Raw genomic sequence first — 24471 nt, 5'->3', positions numbered from 1 at the left:
TTTTCCCTGAGCAGTTTTTAAATTTTTCCTTGCCATCTCACAAGCCTGATGTAATCTGTTTTTAAATTTGAAAACATAATCCAACAGATTTGATTGTATATTATTATGTATCCACTGTTCCTTCAACAATAGTAATGGACCCCTGACTTCATGACCAACTCAAATGGACTAAAGCCAAGAGACTCCTGAGTTGCCTCTCTAACAGCAAACAATAACAAATGGATTCCTTCATCCCAATCCTTATTATTTTCCACGCAATAAGCCCTCATCATATTTTTCACAGTTAAATGGAACCTTTCCAAGGCCCCTTGACTTTCAGGATGATAGGCAGACGACACAATTTGATGGGCTCCCAATTCATACACCACCTTTTGAAATATTCCAGACATAAAATTACTGCCTTGGTCTGATTGAATTTCCCTTGGTAGGCCAGTGTGAAAAATTTTAGCATAGCCTTCACAATCATCTTCGTTTTAATGTATCGGGGGAATAGCCTCTGGAAACTTTCAAGCTGTGCACATGAATGGTAACAAATATTAATTTCCTGCTTTGTTTTTTGGCAATGGGCCAACACAATCCACTATCACTTTTGAGAAGGGCACCCTGAAAGCAGGGATGGGTTGTAAAAGTGCCACTGGTGGTCCTTGATTAGGTTTGCCCATCAGTTGACAAGTGTGACATGTTCTACAAAAGTTCACAACATCTTTTCTTAATTTCGGCCAATAAAACTGTTTCCTTATCTCTTCTACCGTCGTCTTCACTCCAAGATGTCCTCCTAAAGGTGTACTATAAGCCACTTTAATATTTCATTCCTGTAAGTTTTGGGAATTACAACTTGCCTTACTACCGCCCAGTTTTCACTGGCAGGTATCACTTGAGGTCTCCACTTTCTCATCAATATTCCGTCTTGAACGGGGAGTCACGTGATGGAATAGTGGCCAGTCGGGGAACTCCAGCCCTCTCTGGAAAAGTTTAAAAAAAACACAGAAAACACAAAGGCACAAACACAAAAATTAAAATAAAGTGAAAGTAAAGGTGGGAAGAAAATGGCAGCGAAGAAAGAAAAGTCGAAAGCAACGGGAAGAAGAAAAGACATCGGAAGAAGAAGGTGAAGGCCTTACCTGTCCGAGGAGGCCCGCTGTGGAGAGAGAAGCCCGCTCCCTCAGGTCAGTCGAAGTCCCGAGCTCGGGACTACAAAAATGGCTCGCGGAGCCAAGCAAAAGTGCGCAACCGCGCATGCACAAGTCCTTGCGCATGACAAAAATAACACTTACGGGAGGGGGGACCAGCTAAGGAGTCGATCTCCACAGCTGAGAATGACAGCTACAGCACAACAAGAAGAAGAGAACATAGAAAATGAGAACAAGAAAGAAGAGAGTAAAAAGAAAACAAGGAAACAACAGATGACCAACCCAGAGGAAGAAGAAGAACATAGAGAAATGGAAGAAGAAGGGAAGGGCAAGACCATGGATATTTTTTTTTAAAGAATATATGGAATCAGTAAAAGAATGGCAATTACAAGAATTTAGTGAAATAAAAAAAAGAATTAAAAGTACAGAAGAAAAAATGAATAGATTAGAGATGGTCATGTCAGATATAGGAAAAAGAGTGGACAAGGTGGAAGAACGAGAAACAGCTGTAGAAATTGAAGTAGAGGACTTAAAAAAGAAATTAAAAGAATTTAATAAAAAAGTTAAAGAGCCACAAGAGCTGTTAGCTCAGAAGATAGATATAATGGAAAATTATAATAGAAGAAATAATATAAAGATAGTGGGCCTTAAGGAAGATGAAGAAGGCAAGAATATGAGAGAATTTATAAAAGATTGGATCCCCAGGGTCCTAGGAAGACCAGAATTACAGGAAGAAATGGAAATAGAGAGGGCACATAGAACATTAGCCCCTAAACCACAGCCACAACAAAAACTAAGATCCATTTTAGTAAAATTCCTAAAATATACAAGAGAAAATATATTGGAGAAAGCAATGAAGTAAATAAGAGAAGACAAAAAGCCACTGGAATACAAAGGTCAAAAAAATTTTTTCTATCCAGACATAAGTTTTGAACTCCTGAAGAAGAGAAAGGAGTTTAATACAGATAAAGCGATCCTATGGAAAAAGGGATATAAATTTATGCTAAAGTACCCAGCGGTACTTAAAATAGTTATTCCAGGGCAGCAAAACAGACTATTCTCGGATCCGGAGGAAGCACGAAAATTTGCAGAACAACTACAAAACAGACAGAGAGATGAAGACATGTAACGAGAGCAAAAATGACCACGAACTATATGTATGTGTGTATATGGAGCTCTCTGAATCCTTCTCCATTAACAATGGCGTGAAGCAAGGCTGTGTTCTCGCACCAACCCTCTTTTCAATCTTCTTCAGCATGATGCTGAACCAAGCCATGAAAGACCCCAACAATGAAGACGCTGTTTACATCCGGTACCGCACGGATGGCACTCTCTTCAATCTGAGGCGCCTGCAAGCTCACACCAAGACACAAGAGAAACTTGTCCGTGAACTACTCTTTGCAGACGATGCCGCTTTAGTTGCCCATTCAGAGCCAGCTCTTCAGTGGTTGACGTCCTGCTTTGCGGAAACTGCCAAAATGTTTGGCCTGGAAGTCAGCCTGAAGAAAACTGAGGTCCTCCATCAGCCAGCTCCCCACCATGACTACCAGCTCCCCAACATCTCCATCGGGCACACAAAACTCAAAACGGTCAACCAGTTTACCTATCTCGGCTGCACCATTTCATCAGATGCAAGGATCGACAATGAGATAAACAACAGACTCGCCAAGGCAAATAGTGCCTTTGGAAGACTACACAAAAGAGTCTGGAAAAACAACCAACTGAAAAAGATAAGCGTATACAGAGCCGTTGTCATACCCACACTCCTGTTCGGCTCCGAATCATGGGTCCTCTACCGGCATCACCTACGACTCCTAGAACGCTTCCACCAGCGTTGTCTCTGCTCCATCCTCAACATCCATTGGAGCGCTTTCATCCCTAACGTCGAAGTACTCGAGATGGCAGAGGTCGACAGCATCGAGTCCACGCTGCCCTCCAGAATGGAGGACCATCGCCTTCCCAAGATCGTGTTATATGGCGAGCTCTCCACTGGCCACCGTGACAGAGGTGCACCAAAGAAAAGGTACAAGGACTGCCTAAAGAAATCTCTTGGTGCCTGCCACATTGACCACCACCAGTGGGCTGATATCGCCTCAAACCGTGCATCTTGGCGCCTCACAGTTTGGCGGGCAGCAACTTCCTTTGAAGAAGACCGCAGAGCCCACCTCACTGACAAAAGGCAAAGGAGGAAAAACCCAACCCCAACCAACCAATTTTCCCCTGCAACCGTGTCTGCCTGTCCCGCATCGGACTTGTCAGCCACAAACGAGCCTGCAGCTGACGTGGACTTTTACCCCCTCCATAAATCTTCGTCCGCGAAGCCAAGCCAAAGAAGATATATATATATATCTGTGTATATGTATATATGTGTGTACATGAGTGTATCCATATTTAAGGGAAAATATATAGAGTATAGATAAGAATTAATAAGGGAAAGGGAAGAGAGGAAGTAAGGAGGGAATTAAGAGAGTGACCTTTGTTGTATATGAAAATTGAAATATTTTCTGGAGTGGCTGGGTGGGGAGGAGTCACGGTCACTGCGAAATCAGTTGACGCTTGCGAGTGAATTCGCAAATCCAAATGGAGAGGGAGATGTGGTTGCCCGACAAGGGATAAAAGACAGCTGAGGAAGGGGAAGGGATAGTGGGGTTTAAGAAATTTTAGATAGGAGAATAAGGGAAATGTTTGATGTTTTAGAAATGTTGTCTTATAAAGTGTTCAAAAAAAGAAAGCAGAAATGGATAAGAAGGAAAGGTGATGATGAGGAAACGGAAAGGAAAGATAAACAAAGTATGAAATGGCTGCGTTGAACTATATGACTTTACATATTAACGGAATACATAACCAAATCAAAAGGAAGAAACTGCTAAATTTACTGAAAAAAGAAAAAATTGATATAGCATTCGTGCAAGAAACACTTAACTGAAATGGAGCACAAGAAATTAAAGAGAGATTGGGTAGGACATGTAACAGCAGCGTCATATAATTCAAAAGCTAGAGGAGTAGCTATATTAATCAGTAAAAATGTACCAATTAAAATAGAAGAGGAAATAATAGATCCAGCAGGGAGATATGTAATGATAAAATGTCAGATATATTCGGAGTTTTGGAATTTACTCAATGTATATTCACCTAACGAAGAAGATCAAAAATTTATGCAAGATATTTGTTTGAAGATAGCAGACACACAAGGGAACATACTAATAGGAGGGGATTTCAACCTTAATTTGGATTCAAACATGGATAAAACTGGGAAAAAAATTAACAGAAAGAACAAAGTAACCAAATTTATAATTAAATCGATGCAAAAAATGCAACTTTTGGATATATGGAGGAAACAACACCCAAAGGAAAAGGAATATTCATATTATTCGGGTAGACATAAAACATACTCAAGAATAGACCTATTCCTGTTATCAGCTCGCATGCAAGACACCGTTAGAAAAACAATATAAAGCTAGAATATTATCGGACCACTCACCAATAGAGTTAGAGGACATCCCTCCAAGTATGTATAGATGAAGATTAAACTCCATGCTACTTAAAAGGCACGATTTTAGAGAATTCATTGAAAGACAAATTAAAATGTACTTTGAAATAAATACGGAATCTGTGAAAGATAAATTTATACTATGGGACGCAATGAAAGCATTCATCAGAGGGCAAATAATAAGTTATGTAACCAAGATGAAGAAGGACTACAATTGGGAAACAGAACAGTTGGAAAGGGAAATAGCAAATATAGAAAAAGAATTAGCAATGAAGGAAGACACAACTAAAAGAAGAGAATTGGCAGATAAAAAAATAAAATATGAAACACTACAAACATATAAGGTGGAGAAGAACATAATGAAGACAAAACAGAAATATTATGAACCAGGAGAAAAAACGCACAAAATTCTAGCATGGCAGCTTAGGACAGAACAAACTAAGAGAATGGTTTGGCATCAAGGAAAAAAGACAAACAAATCACATATAATCCAATGGAGATTAATGAAAACTTCAGAGAATTCTACGAACAATTATACCAAACTGAAAACGAAGGGAAGAAGACAAAATAGATGAATTTTTAACTAAAATTGAACTACCGAAATTACAAATAGAGGAACAAAATAAATTAACAGAACCATTTGAAATAGTAGAAATACAAGAGATAATAAAAAAAACTACCGAATAATAAAACGCCAGGAGAGGGTGGATTCCCAATAGAATTCTATAAAACATTTAAAGATTTATTAATTCTCCCCTCCTGGAAGTAATCAACCAGATTGATAAAACACAAAGCTTACCAGATTCATGCAAAACAGCAATAATTACAGTAATACCAAAGACGGAAAGATCCACTCGCACCAGCGTCATATAGACCCATATCTTTACTTAACACAGATTATAAGATAATAGCTAAACTATTAGCAAACAGATTAGCAGAGTTTGTACCGAAAATGGTAAATCTAGACCAAACTGGATTTATTAAAAAAAGACGAACAACAGACAATATTTGTAAATTTATTAACTTAATTCTTGCAGTAGAAGGAAATAAAGCTCCAACAGTAGCTGTTGCTTTAGACGCAGAGAAGGCCTTTGACAGAGTAGAATGGAATTATTTATTCAAAGTACTACAAAAATTCAGCTTACCAGAGAAATATATTAATTGGATTAAAGCATTAGATAAGGGGCCATTGATGAAAGTGACAGTAAATGGATATATATCAAAACAATTTAACTTAAGCAGATCAACAAGGCAGGGATGCCCACTATTGCCCTTATTGTTTGCGTTAGCCATAGAACCACTAGCAGAACTGATAAGAACTGAAAATAATATAAAAGGGATAAAATTAAAAGACAAGGAATATAAAATCAGTTTATTTGCAGATGACGTTATAGTATACTTAACAGAACCAGAAATATCAATAAAAGAATTACATAAGAAATTGAAGGAATATGGAGAAGTGTCGGGATACAAGATTAACACAAATAAAAGTGAAGCAATGCCAATGAATAATGCGGATTTCTCAAAATTTAAGAAAGAATCACCATTGAGATGGCAAATGCAAGCAATGCAATACCTAGGTATACAAATAAATAAAAACCTCGGCCATCTATATAAACTCAATTATTATCCACTAATGAAAAAATTACAGGACGACTTAGAGCATTGGACTTAACACTAACACTAATAGGAAGGATAAACTGTATTAAAATGAACATTTTCCCAAGGATACAATACCTATTTCAGGCATTGCCAATACACTTGACGGAGAAATTCTTCAAGGAGTTAAAGAAAATAATAAGGACATTTTTATGGAAAGGGGGGAAACCGAGGATAGCACTAGATAAATTAACAGAATGGTATAAACAAGTAGGCTTACAACTGCCAAACTTTAAAACTTATTATAGAGCCGCACAATTAAGATACCTATCAGATTTTTATCAAACAAGGGAAAAGCCAGATTGGACTAGATAAGAAGTAGTTAAAATAGGGGAGAAGATACCCAAACATATATATATGGGATGAAAAATTGGTACACATAGGAATTCTCCAGTATTACATCATCTGCTCAATATTTGGAAGAAGATTCATGTAGAAAGGAATAAAACAAATTACCAACTACCAAAACTAATACTGATGCAAAATCAACTAATCCCTTTTACAATAGATAACCTTTCCTTTAGAGAATGGGAGAAAAAAAATCAAAAGAATACAAAATTGCTTAATAAATTATTATCCTTTGAACAAATGAAGGATAAATATATAACTCACGATACAGTGTTGGCATACTACCAACTGAAATCCTACTTGAAGGACAAATTGGGAAGCAGTCTGAGGTTACCAGAGGGAAGTAATGTTGAATATGTGATTATAGACACAATGATAATCAAAAAATTTATAACAAACATGTATATTAAACTACAAGAAAAGGAGAATGAGGAAAGAAATGGTAAAACTAAACAAAAATGGGAACAAAATCTAAACAAAGATAAAGAAGGAAACATGGGAGAAGTTATCCTCAGGAACTATGAGAAATACAATAAATACAAGGTTACATATGATACAATATAACTGGATACACAGGCTATACATTACACCTCAAAAGTTAAATAAATGGGACCCAACAGTATCTGACAGATGTTTTCGCTGTAAAAAGGAAATGGGAACAACAATTCATGCAATCTGGACATGTGAGAAAGTGAAAAAATTTTGGGAAGATCTAAACCAGATATTAAATAAAATCACAAAAAGTAATATACCAAAAAACCCAGAGATCTTCCTTCTAAGTAACATAAAAAACAAAGAATTTGGACTTGATTGGGATGGTGCACAAAAAAGATTTGTTAGGATAGCCCTAGCTGTTTCAAAAAAATGTATTATGTCAGCCTGGAAATTAGAAGATAACTTGAGAATACAACAATGGTATATAGAAATGAATAAATGTATTCCATTAGAAAAAAATAACCTATAATTTAAGAAATAATATTACAATATTTGAACAAATATGGGAGCCATACATGAAACACAATAGAGAAAACCTACCGGGGACATCTACCACTTAAAATGACAGAAGGAGAAGAGAATGAAAAGAACAGACTCAGTGGAATTTCTTGTTTATTTTTATTGAGTGACAACATTGTTTGACGGGTTTAATGTATCTTAGATTCTGAACTTTAAATGAATGGGAGGGGAGGTAGTGAGGGTGGGATGGGAAGAGGGAGGGGGGGGGAGAAAACGACACTATATATTTGAAAAGGAAAATGTATGTATCTTGATCAATGTGGTTTATAGTGTGAAAAATTTAAAAAAATATCAAAAAATATTCCATCTTGAACAAAATAACCTACTGGCACAGTTTCAATTTCCTGGTTAGACAGAATCTTACCTCTTATCCCAGCAAGATCAGGATCATGCTTTTGTCTGGCTATTAATTTTTCTCTTGACAGCAGCATAGCTACATCCTTAGGTTTGTCCTCAATGCTTGCCTCCTCTACAGGATCATCACAGACTTCCTCTACCTCTACCTTTTTTCTGGACATGGCTCTAGTAATGGTAGATTTACAAATCCTTTTCAGACTCATAAACCAATGACATACTTGTGAGTTTCACTGCAGGTATGACTTTACCCTCTGCTAAATCATTCCCTAACAAAAGAGAAACTCCATCCACCGGCAGACTTGATCTTATCCCTGTCCATTAACTCAGGCTGATTTCATAACTATTCTTTTTTTTTAAATTTTTTATTTTTCACACTATAAACCACATTGATCAAGATACACATTTTCTATTTCAATTATAAACAGTGTCGTTTTCTCCACCCCCCTCTCTTCCCATCCCACCCTCCCTACCTCCCCTCCCATTCATTTAAAGTTCAGAATCTAAGATACATTAAACTCGTCAAACAATGTTGTCACTCAATAAAAATAAACAAGAAATTCCACTGAGTCCGTTCTTTTCATTCTCTTCTCCTTCTGTCATTATAGGTGGTAGATGTCCCCGGTAGGTTTTCTCAATTATGTTTCATGTATGGCTCCCATATTTGTTCAAATATTGTAATTATATGTTATTTTTCCTAATGGAATACATTTATTCATTTCTATATACCATTGTTGTATTCTCAAGTTATCTTCTAATTTCCAGGTTGACATAATACATTTTTTTGATACAGCTAGAGCTATCCTAACAAATCTTTTTTGTGCTCCATCCCAATCAAGTCCAAATTCTTTGTTTTTTATGTTACTTAGAAGGAAGATCTCTGGGTTTTTTGGTATATTGCTTTTTGTGATTTTATTTAATATCTGGTTTAGATCTTCCCAAAATTTTTTCACTTTCTCACATGTCCAGATTGCATGAATTGTTGTTCCCATTTCCTTTTTACAGCGAAAACATCTGTCAGATACTGTTGGGTCCCATTTATTTAACTTTTGAGGTGTAATGTATAGCCTGTGTATCCAGTTATATTGTATCATATGTAACCTCGTATTTATTGTATTTCTCATAGTTCCTGAGCATAACTTCTCCCATGTTTCCTTCTTTATCTTTATGTTTAGATCTTGTTCCCATTTTTGTTTAGTTTTACCATTTGTTTCCTCATTCTCCTTTTCTTGTAGTTTAATATACATGTTTGTTATAAATTTTTTGATTATCATTGTATCTGTAATCACATATTCAAAATTACTTCCCTCTGGTAACCTCAGACTGCTTCCTAATTTGTCCTTCAAGTAGGATCTCAATTGGTAATATGCCAGCACTGTATCTTGAGCTATATTGTATTTATCTTTCATTAGTTCAAAGGATAATAATTTATTTCCAGAAAAACAATTTTCTATTCTTTCGATCCCTTTTTTCTCCCATTCTCTAAAGGAAAGGTTATCTATTGTAAAAGGGATTAGCTGATTTTGCGTCAGTATTAGTTTTGGTAGTTAGTAATTTGTTTTATTCCTTTCTACATGAATCTTCTTCCAAATATTGAGCAGATGAAGTAATACTGGAGAATTCCTATGTTGTACCAATTTTTCATCCCATTTATATAATATATGTTCGGGTACGTTCTCCCCTATTTTATCTAGTTCTAATCTAGTCCAATCTGGCTTTTCCCTTGTTTGATAAAAATCTGATAGGTATCTTAATTGTGCGGCTCTATAATAATTTTTAAAGTTTGGCAGTTGTAAGCCTCCTTGTTTGTACCATTCTGTTTAATTTATCTAGTGCTATCCTCGCGTTCCCCCCTTTCCATAAAAATTTCTTTATTATTTTCTTTAACTCCTTGAAGAATTTCCCCATCAAGTGTATTGGCAATGCCTGAAATAGGTATTTTATCCTTGGGAAAATGTTCATTTTAATACAGTTTATCCTTCTTATTAGTGTTAGTGGTAAGTCTTTCCAATGCTCTAAGTCGTCCTGTAATTTTTTCATTAGTGGATAATAATTGAGTTTATATAGATGGCCGAGGTTTTTATTTATTTGTATACCTAGGTATCGCATTGCTTGCATTTGCCATCTGAATGGTGATTCATTTTTAAATTTTGAGAAATCCGCATTATTCATTGGCATTGCTTCACTTTTATTTGTGTTAATCTTGTATCCCGACACTTCTCCATATTCCTTCAATTTCTTATGTAATTCTTTTATTGATATTTCTGGTTCTGTTAAGTATACTATAACGTCATCTGCAAATAAACTGATTTTATATTCCTTGTCTTTTAATTTTATCCCTTTTATATTATTTTCAGTTCTTATCAGTTCTGCTAGTGGTTCTATGGCTAACGCGAACAATAAGGGCGATAGTGGGCATCCCTGCCTTGTTGATCTGCTTAAGTTAAATTGTTTTGATATATATCCATTTAATGTCACTTTCGCCAATGGCCCCTTATCTAATGCTTTAATCCAATTAATATATTTCTCTGGTAAGCTGAATTTTTGTAGTACTTTGAATAAATAATTCCATTCTACTCTGTCAAAGGCCTTCTCTGCGTCTAAAGCAACAGCTACTGTTGGAGCTTTATTTCCTTCTACTGCAAGAATTAAGTTAATAAATTTACAAATATTGTCTGTTGTTCGTCTTTTTTTAATAAATCCAGTTTGGTCTAGATTTACTATTTTTGGTACATAGTCGGCTAATCTGTTTGCTAATAGTTTAGCTATTATCTTATAATCTGTGTTAAGTAAAGATATTGGTCTAATTTCATAACTATTCTTTACAAATGGATAGGCTCTGCTTCACCATCAATGCCTTTATTTAAATTCACATCTCCAGAATCAGTCTCCTCACTAAAATTCAAAACATTGCTTAATACAGGCGATTGGGTTGCTCCAGTATCCCACAGGATTTTAACTGGATTGGATCTTTCTTTAACCGAAATGAAACCTTCAGTCATGAATGGTTTAAAGATATTCCTAATTTTCTCACTCTGAACACAGGTGGTTGGCACCACCCCTTTCTCTTTCTTCCTTTTCAATGCAGTACAATTCGCTATTATGTGCCCTGGCTTCTTACAATAGTGGCAAATAACACTCCAAAATTTTTCCTTCACCCATTTCTCTTCCTCTCTTCCTTTAACCTCACTTCTAGATTTTCTTTCTACTCTACTTGGGTTATCAGCAGTATTCCTTTGAAAGGTTTTCCCTGGTGTCCACTTAGGCTTGTGGGTTAAAGCATATTCCTCTGAATTTAGCCAATTCTTGCCAAGTTTTTATATTTTTCTCTGCCAAGTACACTTGAACATAGTCAGGAACACAATTTTTAATCTCCTCAATCAGAATGATTTCCCTCAATAAATCAAAGTTATTTTCTACTTTCATTGTGGCACACCACCGATCAAAACACACAACCTTCCTATAAGCAAAATCCACGTAAGATTGGGTTACTGTTTTTTTTTAATTCCTGAACTTTTGTCAATAAGCCTCTGGAACTAGTTCATAAGATCGGAGTATAGCCTGTTTACAAATTCTTAATCAGCTGCTTGTTGTACCATGAGACACGAATACACCTGTTGGGCTTTCCCTTTAAGAACACTTTGTAGCAGGTGTGACCACTGGTCTGGTGGCCGTTTTAAATTTACAACTACTTTCTCAAAATGCTGGAAATACTGGTCTATTTCAGCTTCCTCAAATGGAGGAACTAACCTCACTTCTCTACTGACCAGAAACCTCTCCTCCTGAGCTGCACGTGGGTTTTGGTCTTCTCCCTCTCCTTGCGTTAGGGTCAGCTTTAATTTAGCTAATTCTAGCTCATGCTTCCGTTCTTTCTCTCTCTCCTCCATTTCTGCCTGCCTTATTGCTTTCCATTCAGCTTTCCCTTCTCCCTCTCTTTTTTCCTCTAACTCTAGTTTTCTCAAAGCCAACTTTACTTCCTCTGAAGTTTTCTCCTTTGGAAACTGTTCTAATGCAGCTTCTTCAAATCCCCCTTTCTACATAGTGCTTAACCATCTTTCGGGCAATTTCCTTTTTTTTCACCCCAGTTCTTACTGTAAGAAGTTTTAACTTGCCAACTATAACCATCAGTTCTGACTTTTTAGTCATTTTTAAATTAACCACTGAAGGGTTTGCGATGAACTGGTCAATATTCATGCTGGTTTTTCTGCTAGTGATTTATACACTCACCGTTTATTTTTAATTTCAAGCTGGAGGTTGAGTCAAACTCAGATGACTGATAACTAAGCCCAAGTCAATCATCCCTAAAGCTTCCAAATTGGTTTGATCCCGGACGATTCCCCCAAATTATGTTGCAAGATCAAACCAGCAACCACAAAGAAGGCACATCACACAGGGGTAAAGATGAACAATTACTTTATTAACAAAAATTCACCTTCAAACTTTAATTCAAATTACCCCCCCCCCCCCCTTTTATAACATTGCCCACTGGTTACAATGCAAATCTCTATAACAGTGTAAAACTAATAAATTCCCAGCCTAAATATAACATATGTAATTAAAGTCTTAAGTTATATTTCCAACCAGCCCACAGAAAAACTTACACAAGACTCACAAAACTTCGATCTCAACTGAAGCAAAGATCATAAACAAAATTCAGTTTGTTTGGTAAAATGAAGCTAAAAGATCTTTGAGGGAGAGAGAGAACAAAATTCAAAGTTGTCTTGTGTTGCTGCAGAGAGAGGAACCACTGACTTGGTTTGGATCCTTCTGGCTGCCTTTGGAACGTTCATCCCTTTTAAAATGCCCAACATTCTAAACTATCCTCCAGACCATGACTCGTGCTCTGGGCCTCCTTCCACTCCACAGCACTGGTGGTTTATCATCCAAGTCCAGAAATTTTTAGATTATTTTTTGCACATGCTCAGTGCGTCTCCCACTCCCTCAGCAGTCCACCTTCACCTTGGCTCCTAAAGGCAAACTGTTGCTTTCCAACATACAACACAGAACTCTGTAACACTGGGCAACATCCTAGTAAATCTTCTCTGCCCTCTTTCTTTCTTATTTAGATCTTTCCTGTAGTTCAGTGACCAAAACTGCACATAATTCTCCGAATTTGGCCTCACCAATATCTTAAAGTTGTATAAGTTATATGCTTCCATTACATCCCAGCTCCTATACTCAATACATTGTTCTCTGCTGACCTTCATCAGTCTGGGGACTGAGTTCAGGAATCGAGAGGTCATGCTACAACTCTATGAATCTCTGATGAGACCACACTTGGAATATTGTGTTTCGTTCTGGTCTCCTCACTGCAGGAAGGATATGGAAGCTATAGAGAGGGGGTAGAGGAGATTTACCAGGCTGTTGCCTGAATTGGAGAACGTGTCTTTTGAAACAAGTTAACAGAGCTGGGGCTTTTCTCTTTGGAGTGAAGAATGATGAAAGGTCACTTAATTGAAGTCTACAGGATTATGAGAGGCACAGGTAGGGTAGATGCCCAGCACCTTTTTCCCAGGGCGAGAGTAGCCAACACCAGAGGATATCTGTATAAAGTGAAGAAAGTTTACACAGAATGGTAGGTACCTGGAATGCATGCTGGGGATGGTGGTGGAGGAGGCTGGTACAATCGGGGAATTTAAAGCCTCAAGCAAGGACGTAGTGTGGAGGAGCACTTGATTTCCGTCTTGAACCTCGTCGGAAGTCACATCACCTGCCAATCAAGGTTTGTCTGCCCACCCACTAGTGCACACCTGACCATTGGCCCCTTCAATAACTTTGTGAGTACCTGGGCTGGACTCTCCAGCTTGAAGTCCACCATGTGCAGTAGCTCTTGCTCTTCTGCTCTTAGTCCCTGAGATGAACCCTGCTGTGGACAACGCTGGAGGAGTTGCTGGTAAGGTGTGCACTACAGAGGGATTGGGGTTGTTGCATACTGTTGTAATTGCAGATAGCATCTGAGCCCATATTCGACAAGGAACGGTGGGGAGCATATTGTCCGTGTTGTGATAAGTCTTTGTAAACAGTTGCTAGTATCAGTAGTATTAAGTTTGATGTGACTGGGATGTACTGTGCTTATAAGAGTGTAACAGTTGCTGGAATCAGTAGTATTACAACCGATGTGACTGGTTGTACAGTGTGTGATTGAGAATACGAGCATCCCCTTACGAATGTTACAATCAAAATTATTTCTGCATGCAGCCTATGTCCAGACCCGCTGTTCTTTGAACCAACTGAACATTTCCCTTCCCACACAACACGTAGATGTAAGAGAAATCGGGGGTTATGGGTATGAGGGAGAAATGGGTGAGATTATGAAGTAGGTTTACATGAGTCAGCACAACATCCTGCCTCCCTTCCCCTCCCTCCACCCCCGCTCATCTCTCTGCCTCTCCCCGCAGTGCCCAGAGGTCCGGCTGAACATCATTTCCAACTTGGAATGTGTGAACCAGGTAATCGGCATCCGGCAGCTCTCGCAGTCCCTGCTGCCGGCCATAGTCGAGCTGGCTGAGGATGACAAATGGCGAGTGCGTCTGGCCATCATCGAGTACATGCCCCTGTTGGCAGGGCAGCTGGTGAGAACCTCCACAGGAGCTCCCCATGCCCCTCCCCGATGTCTGGGTACAGGCCCACCCCCGGCCACGCTCGGCCCCTGCACCTCCGCCGTCCCACCGTGGAACCGAGGTATTGCCTCACAGAGGAGATTGGACTGGGGTGGGGAGTGTGGTCTCTTTGGGTCTTTTAGGCTTGGGCAGGGAGGGGTGGGCTGTTCCCCTCCTCCTGGATACGGTGATGGGCTCGGAACACGGTCGGAAACCTCCATGGCGGGGCAGCACATCCACCGCTCTGTGCTGGTCCACCTGTTCCCCAACTCCCAGTCTGCCTGTTCCCTTCACCCTGGCCTGCCGGACCCTGATGCGTTGACTGGCTGGACTGCTAGTGGTTGAACCCATCTCCCTGATGGGACTCCAGCGACTTCTCCGATTATCTCCGCAGGGCGTGGAGTTTTTCAACGAGAAGCTGAACTCTCTCTGCATGGCCTGGCTGATGGACCACGGTGAGGGTCACGACAAATGCCTCAACATCAGCATGATTCTTGTTCCAGAGATCCAAGTTCAGTTCCTGCCTCCGCTGCTGAATTCATGAGTCCTTGCGTGGGTGTAGATGTGTGGAGTTTAGCAGTTCTCCCTGTTTACATATACACACGCACACGCAATGTATATGAATGTATGGGCTGTCAAGAGTTTGGACTGGACTGGCCCCCAGCCTCTCCTGGTGTGGGGGGGGGAATTACCTACATCTGGGGAAGGGGCATGCTGTGTCCATGGTAAGATGGGATATGTAGGGGCTCAAGTGTGTTCTGGATACTGACTGAGTAATTAAGAAGGCCAATGGGATGCCGGCCTTCATTAGTCAGGGGGTTGAGTTCAGGACCTGTGAGGTAATGGTTACATCACCAATCACTTCCAAACATGAGTAGTAAAAATACAACTTCAGCCTGGATTTAAAAGAAATAAAGGAAAGGGCTGATTTGATGGAGGGCGGAAAATGTTTCCATGGCTTGGGGGCCACTATTGCGAAGGCACGATCTCCCCTGAGTTTGCAATTTGGACGCAGAACAACCAAGCGCCCTAAATTGGCCGATCTGAGGGGTCCTAAAGTGGAGTCGGGGATTAGGAAATCGGTGACGTAGGCGGGGGCTAATCCATTAAGGGCTTTGTAAACAAACTGGAGAACTTTAAAATCTATCCTGAGCTGTTCTGGCAGCCGGTGGAGGGAGACGAGAAGAGGGGTGAGATCGTCCCTCTTTTTGGTTTCTGTCAGGAGCCTGGCTACTGCATTCTGAGCCAGTTGCAGACAGGATAATGATGGCTGGCTAATTCCCATATATTGAGTTAGTCGTCTAAACGGGAGAAGATAAGAGCATGGAACTTTCCCGAGGTCTTTCAGTGCCAGGAATGATGTGATTGTGGAGTTAGTATGGAGCTGGAAAAAGCTTTTACTATGGCATCGACTTATTTGTCAAACTTGAAGATGGAATCGAATATCACACCAAGGGATTTGACGTGTGGTTTAATGAGGGTGGCTAGGTTGTCAAAGGTATTGGCGATAATTTTGGTGGAGTTGGGGGGGCCAAGTAGGATGATCTTGGATTTGTCTTTGTTTAACTGCAGGACGTTTTGAGCCATCCAGCTCTATAGACAGTCGATGAGACTGGTTATCCTTGCTTGGTCGCTGGGCTTCAGGGGGAGATGGAGCTGGATGTCATCAGTGTAGCAGTGGAAGGAGATGCCATATTTTTGGATGATATATCCATGGGGAAGCATGTGTGAGGAGAAGAGAATGGGGCCCAGAATAGACCTTGTGGGACCCCACAGGAAAAGGTAGCAGAGGAGGGTGAAGATTTGCCCATGTTGACTGAGAAAGACCTATCACTGATATGAGATTTAAATCAGTTCAGGGCCGTGCCGTTGACACCGATCCTCTGTGGGAGACGATCTATTAAAATAGCGTGATCCATCGTATCGAGAATTAGAATGACGGAGCTTACCCTGAGTTAGTGGTGAGGAGCAGGTCATTGTGTACTCTTAGAAAGACTGACTCTGTCCTGTGGAGGGCCTTATAGCCTGACTGGAATTTTTTGGATATGTTGTTTTGATATAGGTAGGGCAACAATTGGCTAAGAACAACATTTTTAGGACCTTTGACAAGAATGGAAATTTAGAATCAGGTCTGTAATTTTTGGGTGTGGAGGGGTCTAGGTTGGATTTTTTCAGGAGGGGCTGGACCACTGCACGCTTGAAGCAAATTGGAACTGTCCCAGTGGCCAAAGAACTGTTAATAATAGGGGAGATGTTCGGACTCGCTGCATCGAAAACATCCCCCAGGAGGGGAATGGGGATAATGTTGAGGGAACAGGATGTCTGGTTCATGGCAAACACAATCTTTCTAAGGGTGGATAGTGTGATGGGGCTAAAACAGTACAAGTTGGATGTACAGAGCTGTGGTACAGTTATATTGTGGGTGGAGGGGGGAATGTTAGTCCTGATGTTAAAAATTCTTTGCATCTGGTAAGGAAAGCATCAGAGTCGGTATTAGGTGCAGGGCCCCAATGATTGGTATTGAACAGGGACCTTGGGATTTAGGGGGTTGTTGGAAATTAGGTTGGCAGAGTATTTTGTTCGGGTTTTCAGAATTTTGAAGGAAAATTTGTAGTTTGTTTCGCTTCCACTTACGTTTGGCTATCCTGCACCCCCACCTCAGGGCTTTGGTGATATTATTGAGCCAAAGTGCAGTCTTGACCTTGGGTGTTTTTTTCCTTGAGTGATACTACAGTATTCTGAATAGAAGAACAGGTGGTTATTAAATATGGATGAAAGTTTCCCCCGTGTTGAGGTGAGGAGGGGACATCTCCATGGTGCTACATGGGCCTCTGAGAGCCTATTTGTGGAAACGAGAGTAGTGGAGACTAGGTTTGTTTGGGGAGCGAAGCAGGGCTCGGTTGAAAGTGACCGCTGTATGGTCCAACATGGGGTGGTTAATAGATAAGACTAGGTTGAGAGTATGTCCCAGCCTGTGAGTGGGTCCTGGCTTTTTGCAAGCAAGGCAATTCTGAATCCACACAGCCAAGGTTCTATTGATCCCTTGGCTCATGACTTCAGAATGAGTCGACCACAGGGGACCTTGTCAAATACCTCACTAAAATCCACATCCACCCCCATCAATTTCTTTTGTTTTCACCTCAAAAATCTCAATAAGGCCTCATAAGGCACCCCCTGCCCCTTACAAAACCATGCTGACTATCCGTGAGAAGACGATGATTCTTTAAACGCTCATAAACTCTCCAAAAGGTTGTCCATCACTTTTGTCTCTTGTATGAGTTAACCTCAGATCTGACAGCATCAGCACCAGGGATCTTCCAGGGGCCATTCCCCCTGCCCCATTCTTTGCTGACATGCCCACGGTCTCATGTAATGCCAGACTGAGATTACCCGCAAATTGGAGGAACAGCACCTCATCTTCTGTCAACTAGATGGTGTTAATGTCACCTTCTCTGGCTTCCATTGGAACCCCCCCCCCCCCCACCATCTGTTGCCTATCTCCCTCTCCCCTTTCCCCTCTCTCCTTTCACAGAGCCAAAATCAATTCTCACCATTGTTTGTTCTCATCTCATTTAATTAACACCCTCGTTGGCCTGGACTCCTTCCCCCCCTCCCCCCCCCCCCCCCCCCCGCCGACCTTTCTTTCTGCAGCCTTTAATTTAAGACGCCTGTTTCCTCACTCCCACTTTGAAGAAGGGCTCACGCCTGAAACACCAGTTATATAGTTTTTTTTCCCCTCCAATGGTTGCTGCGAGTCCAGCTGAGTTCCTCCAACGTTTCTGTGTTTGACTGCAATTTCAACATCTGCAGGCGTCCATGGTTCCCCACGTATGTTTTCTTGAGTGCAACACTTTTGCACTACTGATCAGTAGAAATTCTGTCTGGCCCAAGGAAAAAGCACCTCAGGATTGTGTGTGTGTCATGTCAAGTATTGACTCTGACGATAAATCTGAACTTTGAACCCCTGATGTAACTGGTCGACAATTCCTAGGATTTTCTCGAATGCTGGTTTGAAAGAAGGGGCAACATTTTGCTTTTCCTTCCCCTCCAGTGTATGCCATCCGTGAAGCTGCTACCATCAGCCTCAGGAAGCTTACCCAGAAGTTCGGCAAGTCTTGGGCCCAGAGCATGATTATCCCGAAGGTGTTAGACATGTCCAACGACCCCAACTATCTCCACAGGATGACCACACTGTTCAGCATCAATGTAAGTAGGGAGTCATCCTCTCCATCCCCCAAACAGCCACCACGTCTCATAGCTCAATCCCATTTCGGGTCCCCCAATTTCCCCACCCTGGAGCCCTAAACGTGCTTTCCCTTCTTCCCCCATCGCACTGCAAGAGAAAAACCCCTCTGGAGCTTGGAACGAGAGTCCATGGAGGGCGGGGCGGAGGGGTGCAGGAGAAGTTTGTCAGGTTAGATGCCATCTTCATGGAATGGAGGGTGGTTGATGTTTTGTCTGGGGTGAGGGACAAATGTTGCAGGGAGGAGAAGGGAGGAAGGGGCAAAGGAGAGGCCAACAGTTAAGAGGTCACAGGTGAATCTAGATGGGAGGGTAGAAGGGAAAAGCTGAGAAGTGATGGGGAGGGGCAGATCTCTGGATGGAGAGGGAAGGGAAGGGGGTATAGAGCTGGAGGGAAGGAGATATGGGGTAGGGAGAGAGGAAAGTTGATATAAATGTCATGTGGAGAGTTCCCAGACAGAATACAAGGAGTTGTTCCTCCAATTTGTTGGTTTGGCGCTGCATGGGACCATAGACAGACCTGTTGGGGTGGGAGCAGGGTGTGGGATTGAAGTGGGTATCACCTTCTCACCGTGGCTTCCTCTCCCTCTCCCTCTCCCTCTCCCTCCAATCCCCATCTCCCCAGGTCCTCCATGACGTGTGCGGGAAGGACATCACCACCAAGCTTCTGCTTCCGACGGTCCAGCGGATGGCAGGGGACGCTGTGGCCAATGTGCGCTTCAACGTGGCCAAGACGTTGCAGGAGATTGGGCCTGCCCTGGACCAGAGGCAAGTATAACCCTCCCACTCCTCTTCACCCCGCCCCCACTCTTCCAATCTTTCCCTTGCCCAGTCACTTCCTGCCTAACAAGTCCAGTCTCCCGTCTAATCGCCCAGGTTTTTGTGGCGAGCCAGCCAACCTCCCATCCCCTTTTTCCCCATTGGCTCCCCATCAATCACCCTCATATCCCTTGTGTAATCCGCCCCTAGTTTTACAGAGAGCCTTCCATTCCCAACCCCTCTCATTCACAGGCCTTCCGTCCAATGAGTCCAGTCTCCTGTCTGATCCAGCCCAGGTTTTGTGGCAAGTTGACCTTCACCCCTACCCCGCTTGGTCTGTTGACCTTTTGCCCAACAGGTGGATCCCCTGCCTAATCCACCACCCCTGGTTTTCTGTCTCCCACTCAAGAGGTTGACTTCCCGTGTCCGATCCAACCCTGATTTTGTAGCGAGCTGAGTTTCTCCTTCTTCCTTTGGCCTCCTGTCCAACAGGTCAAGTAGCACAACAAATCTCCACAGAATTTACAGTGAGCTGACCATCAACTACCCCTTGTCCATTGGCCCAACGTGTCAAGTCCCCTGTCTAATCTGCTTCTGGTTTTGTGGTGAGCTGACCATTCTCTCCCCTTCATCCATTGGCCTCCCGCCCAGCGATCCTTATTCCCCATCCAATCCACCTCTAGTTTTATGCTGAGCCGACCATTTCACCCTTCTTGTTCAATAGCTTCTCATCCAACGAATCCAGTCCCTCGTCTGGTCCGCCCCTAGTTTTCCTTCCCTTCCTCTCGTTCATTGGCCTCCTGCTCAATGGGTCCAGTCCAGTCTGCCCATAGTTTTTGCAGTCCATTCCTCCCCCCCCCCACCCCCATGAATTGGCCTCGCAATCCTCTGTCGCCGGGACAAGATGGGGCAGCACAGATACGTCAGGCCAAAGGGCCTTTTCCCCTGCTACGAGTCCATACTACCCCTGAAAACTTACTGAACCACCGTCTGGTCACCACTCCATGTGAAATCAGACATAATCGGAACAGGAGAAGGCCATTCAGCCCTTTAATGCAGTCACGCTGATCACACGATTGTTTAAAACCATCTGCTCCCTCCCACCACCACATCTCTTTGTCCCACAGAACCACCTCCCTCTGTGTGTTGTCCCTCTCTTCCCCCCTCCCCCTCCTCCTCCTGCCCCTCTCTCTCCCCTCCTTCCCCAGGTTCTAATGCTCCAGGAAGAAAAGTCCTAGTCTCTCATGATAAGTCTCTTCTTTTCCCCCCCCCCACCATGCATCCAGTCCCAGGAACATCCCAGTGAATCTTTTCTGGCATGCATGCTTTCCAACTCAGTGACAAACTTTCCACAGCCAGGCGATCAGAACTGGGCGCAATACTCTGAGAGCATCCTTGCGTGCGCTTGTTAAGTGCCCCTGCCTCTGGGCCCAGTGCCCCGGCTGACTAAGGCCAGCACAGAGGAAATCAGCTTGTGAACCTGTCACAGAAAGCCATTTGAAGCCCCTGCAGCTGACGATTTTCCCCTTCTTCCCTTCCCCCCACTGTCTCTCCCAACTCAGCACGCTTCAGAACGACGTAAAGGTGGTGCTGGAGAAACTGTGTCGGGACCAAGACATCGATGTGAAGTATTTTGCCCAGCAGGCCTTAATTGGTGAGTGGCAGAGGGATCTTGTTCCCCGCGAAAGGGTGGGAGCAGGCAGGGGATAGGTACAGGCAATCACGGCCAATGAACAGGAGAGGAGTTAAACCAGGACGGCTGCAGAGGATAAGGTCAGGGGGTGGAGAACCTCAGCTCGTCATGAATCATCCACTGGAGCACAACCTTCCAGCACTGTACAGGCCCTATGGCCTACGATGTTGTACAGACCCATTTAAACCCACTCAACAATCTTCCTCAACACCCACAACTCTTTTTCTATTACATCCACGAACCTGACTAAGGGTCTTTTAAACGTCCCTATTCAACCACCCTCCACCCCCGCCCCCAGCAACACATTCCAGGCCCCCACTGCTCTCTGCGTAAAATCGCGTCTCCCCTAAACCTTCCTCCCTTTGTACAGACGTCCTCTGGTGCTTGCTACTGTTGCCCCGGGAAACAAGTACTGACTGTCCACACTAGCTAAGCCTCTTGTAATCTTGTCGATCTCTATTAAGTCTCCCTTTCCTTCCAAAGAAGGAGTTTCACTCCAAAGAGAAAAGTCCCAGCTCTGCGAACCTTACCTCATGTGACACGTTCTCCAATCCAGGCAACATCCTGGTAAATCTCCTCTGTCCCCTCTCCACAGCCTCCACATCCTTGCTGTAATGAGGCGACCAGAGTTCCAAGTGAGGTCTCACCAGAGTTTTAGGGAGTTGAAACATCACCTCACGGCTCTTGAACTCAATCCCCCACTAATGAAGGCCAGCGTCCCTGTCAATCTGTGGGGTGACCTTGAGAGATGTATGGATCCCAAGGTTCCTCTGTTTTTTCACACTGTTAGGATCCTGGCATTGACCACATACTCCACCTTCCAAACTGCGTCCCTGCACACTATGGATCAACTTCACATTTGCCACTTCTCGGCCCAACTCTGCATCCCGTCTGTATCCTGATGTAATTTATGACAACCCTCAGCACTGTCCTCAACACCTCCACCCTTCATGTCATCTGCAACGTCATTGTTTGGGTAATGAAGGCATCACCTGAATTAAAAGGTGGTGGGGGGGGGGGGGGGGAGAGAGAGGACCAGAGAAAGAAGAGAGGAGTGAGGAAGGGACAGATAGAAAGAAGGAGGGGAAAGAGGGGAGGGTGGAAGGGGCAGGAGAAGGGGAGGGTGGAAGGGGCAGGAGAAGGGGAGGGTGGAAGGGGCATAGGAAGGGGGGAGGGCAGAAGGAGGAATGGACGGAAAGGGGCAGGAGGAGGATGGAAGAGGCAGGAGGAAGGGAGTAGAAGAGGTGTAGGGAGGGTGGAAGGGGCATAGGGAGGAGAGGCCAACAGGTAAAGAGGTCACAGGTGGATCCGGGTGGGAGGGTAGAAGAGAAAAAAACAGGTGATTGGGGGGTGGGGGCAATTCTGAATGGAGAGGGAAGGAATGGGGGTGGGGTGTTGGAGGGAATGAGACAGATGAACGGGGAACGAGAGAGACCTGGGGTGGGGGTGGCTGGAGAAGTCGATATTGATTCTGTCTGTGAGGAGAGTGCTCTGACGGATTGTGTATTGTTCCTTCAATTTGTGGATGCCCTTGGTTCGGCAGCATGAGGCCATAGACAAATATGTCGGCATGTGAAGGGGATGTAGAATCAAAGAGGTTGGGCACTGGGAGGTCCCTGCAGTTGCAGCGGACAGAACAAAGGTGCTCAAGGAAATGGCCTCCCCCAGTCTTCATCCAATCTCTCCCAAAGTAGAGAAGGTCACACTGGGAGCACAGATGGTTCACAAGTGCCAACAAGGGCAGACATCATGGGGGTTGCTTCCCTTCATCACCCATTCACACTCCGGCCTTCTCCCTCTTCCAGTGCTGTGCCTCAACTGAGCTGTGGTCAAGGTGCGAACGCCAAGATCGGGAGACTCATTTCCCAGTGCGCTGGCAGACCTCGCAGGTTCCAGTACCCCCCCCACCCCCAACGGAAACAGGCTGGGGGCTTCACTGATGGAAGGTGAAGGAGGTATTTCAGTACACCAACCAGACCCTGCCTCTCACACAAAGGTACAGCTCTTCACTGCTGTGCTGTGGACATTTCACACTCCCCTTGCCTGCGAATGAACTGGTTGACTGTTTTCCCCCTTTGCCTGCCTCCTTTCTGACCCCATTCCTCACAGTGTTTCCCGTTGGGAATTTGTATGCGTTCTGTGTCTTGAGTTTTAATGTTGCATTTGAAAGGTTCCCTCAAAACCTTCAACATTCAAAAGACGGAGGTGAAGTTGTGGTTTGTTGTTCAATATAAATAGCTACAAATATTTTCTTCGAACCTCGAGTCTGGTTTCCTCTCACAATTTCTGGTAGAGTTTACTGTCATCTCTTAAGGACACAGCACAGATTGATAGGATAGTCAAGAAGGCCTGTGGAATGTTTGGATTCATTAATCGGGGGATTGAGTTCAAGAGTCGAGAGGTCATGTTGCAACTCTACAAATCTCTGGTGAGACTACACTTGGAATATTATGTTCAGTTCTGGTCGCCTCATTACAGGAAGGACGTGGAAGCTGTGGAGAGGGGCAGAGGAGATTTACCAGGCTGTTGTCTGGATTGGAAAAGGTCTTATGAGGCAAGGCGAGCAGAGCTGGGACCTTGTGGAGTGAAGAAGGATGAGAGGAGACTGAATAGAGGTCGACAAGATTATGTGAGGTACAGCCAGTGTCTGTATCCCAAGGCTGGAATAGTAAACACCAGAGGAGATGTGTACAAGTTGAAGGGAGGGAAGTTTAGGGGAGATTTCAGGAATGGTGTTGGAGGCTGAAACATTGGGGGCATTCAAGAGATTCCTAAACAGGCACATGGATAGAGGAAAAATAGAGGGTTACAGAGTAGGGACAGCAAAAGATTGAAGGCTAAAGGGCCTGTGCTCTGGTGTCCTATGTACATCAGTACAATTTGCAGAGGTGGGAGCTTCTGTTGTGGGCAGAATCACAGAGGGAAATGAAAATCCGTACAGGAGTGCGATAGATCAGCTCGTTGAGTGATGTCGCAACAACTCAATGTGAGCAAAGCTGAGGAACTGATTGTGGACATCAGAAAGGAGAAGCCAGGGGGAAAACCAGTCCTCATCGAGGAGACAGCACATCTGAGGGTAAAGAACTTCAAATTCCTGGGTATCACCATCTCTGGAGATCTATTCGAGGGCCTTAATGTCGATGCAATCACGAAGAAGGTTCGCCTGCAACTATATTTCATTAG

The 24471-nt window shown here is 43.0% G+C and overlaps 1 protein-coding gene across 5 annotated transcripts in view; it reads left to right on the top strand.

Moving 5' to 3' along the window:
- LOC138764273 (serine/threonine-protein phosphatase 2A 65 kDa regulatory subunit A alpha isoform-like) overlaps positions 1 to 23546 on the top strand; it is a 38413-nt gene extending 14867 nt beyond the window's left edge. For 2 of the 5 annotated variants that reach the window (XM_069939960.1, XM_069939961.1), the window contains 6 exons: positions 14394 to 14567; positions 14989 to 15049; positions 18646 to 18800; positions 19462 to 19604; positions 21158 to 21249; positions 23094 to 23546. In XM_069939960.1, coding sequence (XP_069796061.1) covers positions 14394 to 14567; positions 14989 to 15049; positions 18646 to 18800; positions 19462 to 19604; positions 21158 to 21249; positions 23094 to 23110 — 642 coding nt within the window. In that variant the 3' untranslated portion in view covers positions 23111 to 23546. Of the gene's footprint in view, positions 1 to 14393; positions 14568 to 14988; positions 15106 to 18645; positions 18801 to 19461; positions 19605 to 21157; positions 21250 to 23093 lie in introns of those variants that run through there. The other 3 variants (XM_069939958.1, XM_069939959.1, XR_011358094.1) reach the window with 3 other exon arrangements.
- The last annotated feature ends 925 nt before the right edge of the window (positions 23547 to 24471 follow it).

The sequence above is a fragment of the Narcine bancroftii genome, chromosome 5, assembly GCF_036971445.1.
Source record: "Narcine bancroftii isolate sNarBan1 chromosome 5, sNarBan1.hap1, whole genome shotgun sequence".
Taxonomy (NCBI): domain Eukaryota; kingdom Metazoa; phylum Chordata; class Chondrichthyes; order Torpediniformes; family Narcinidae; genus Narcine; species Narcine bancroftii.
Note: the sequence above shows the minus strand (reverse complement) of the source record. Positions and strands in the feature narration are given on the sequence as shown.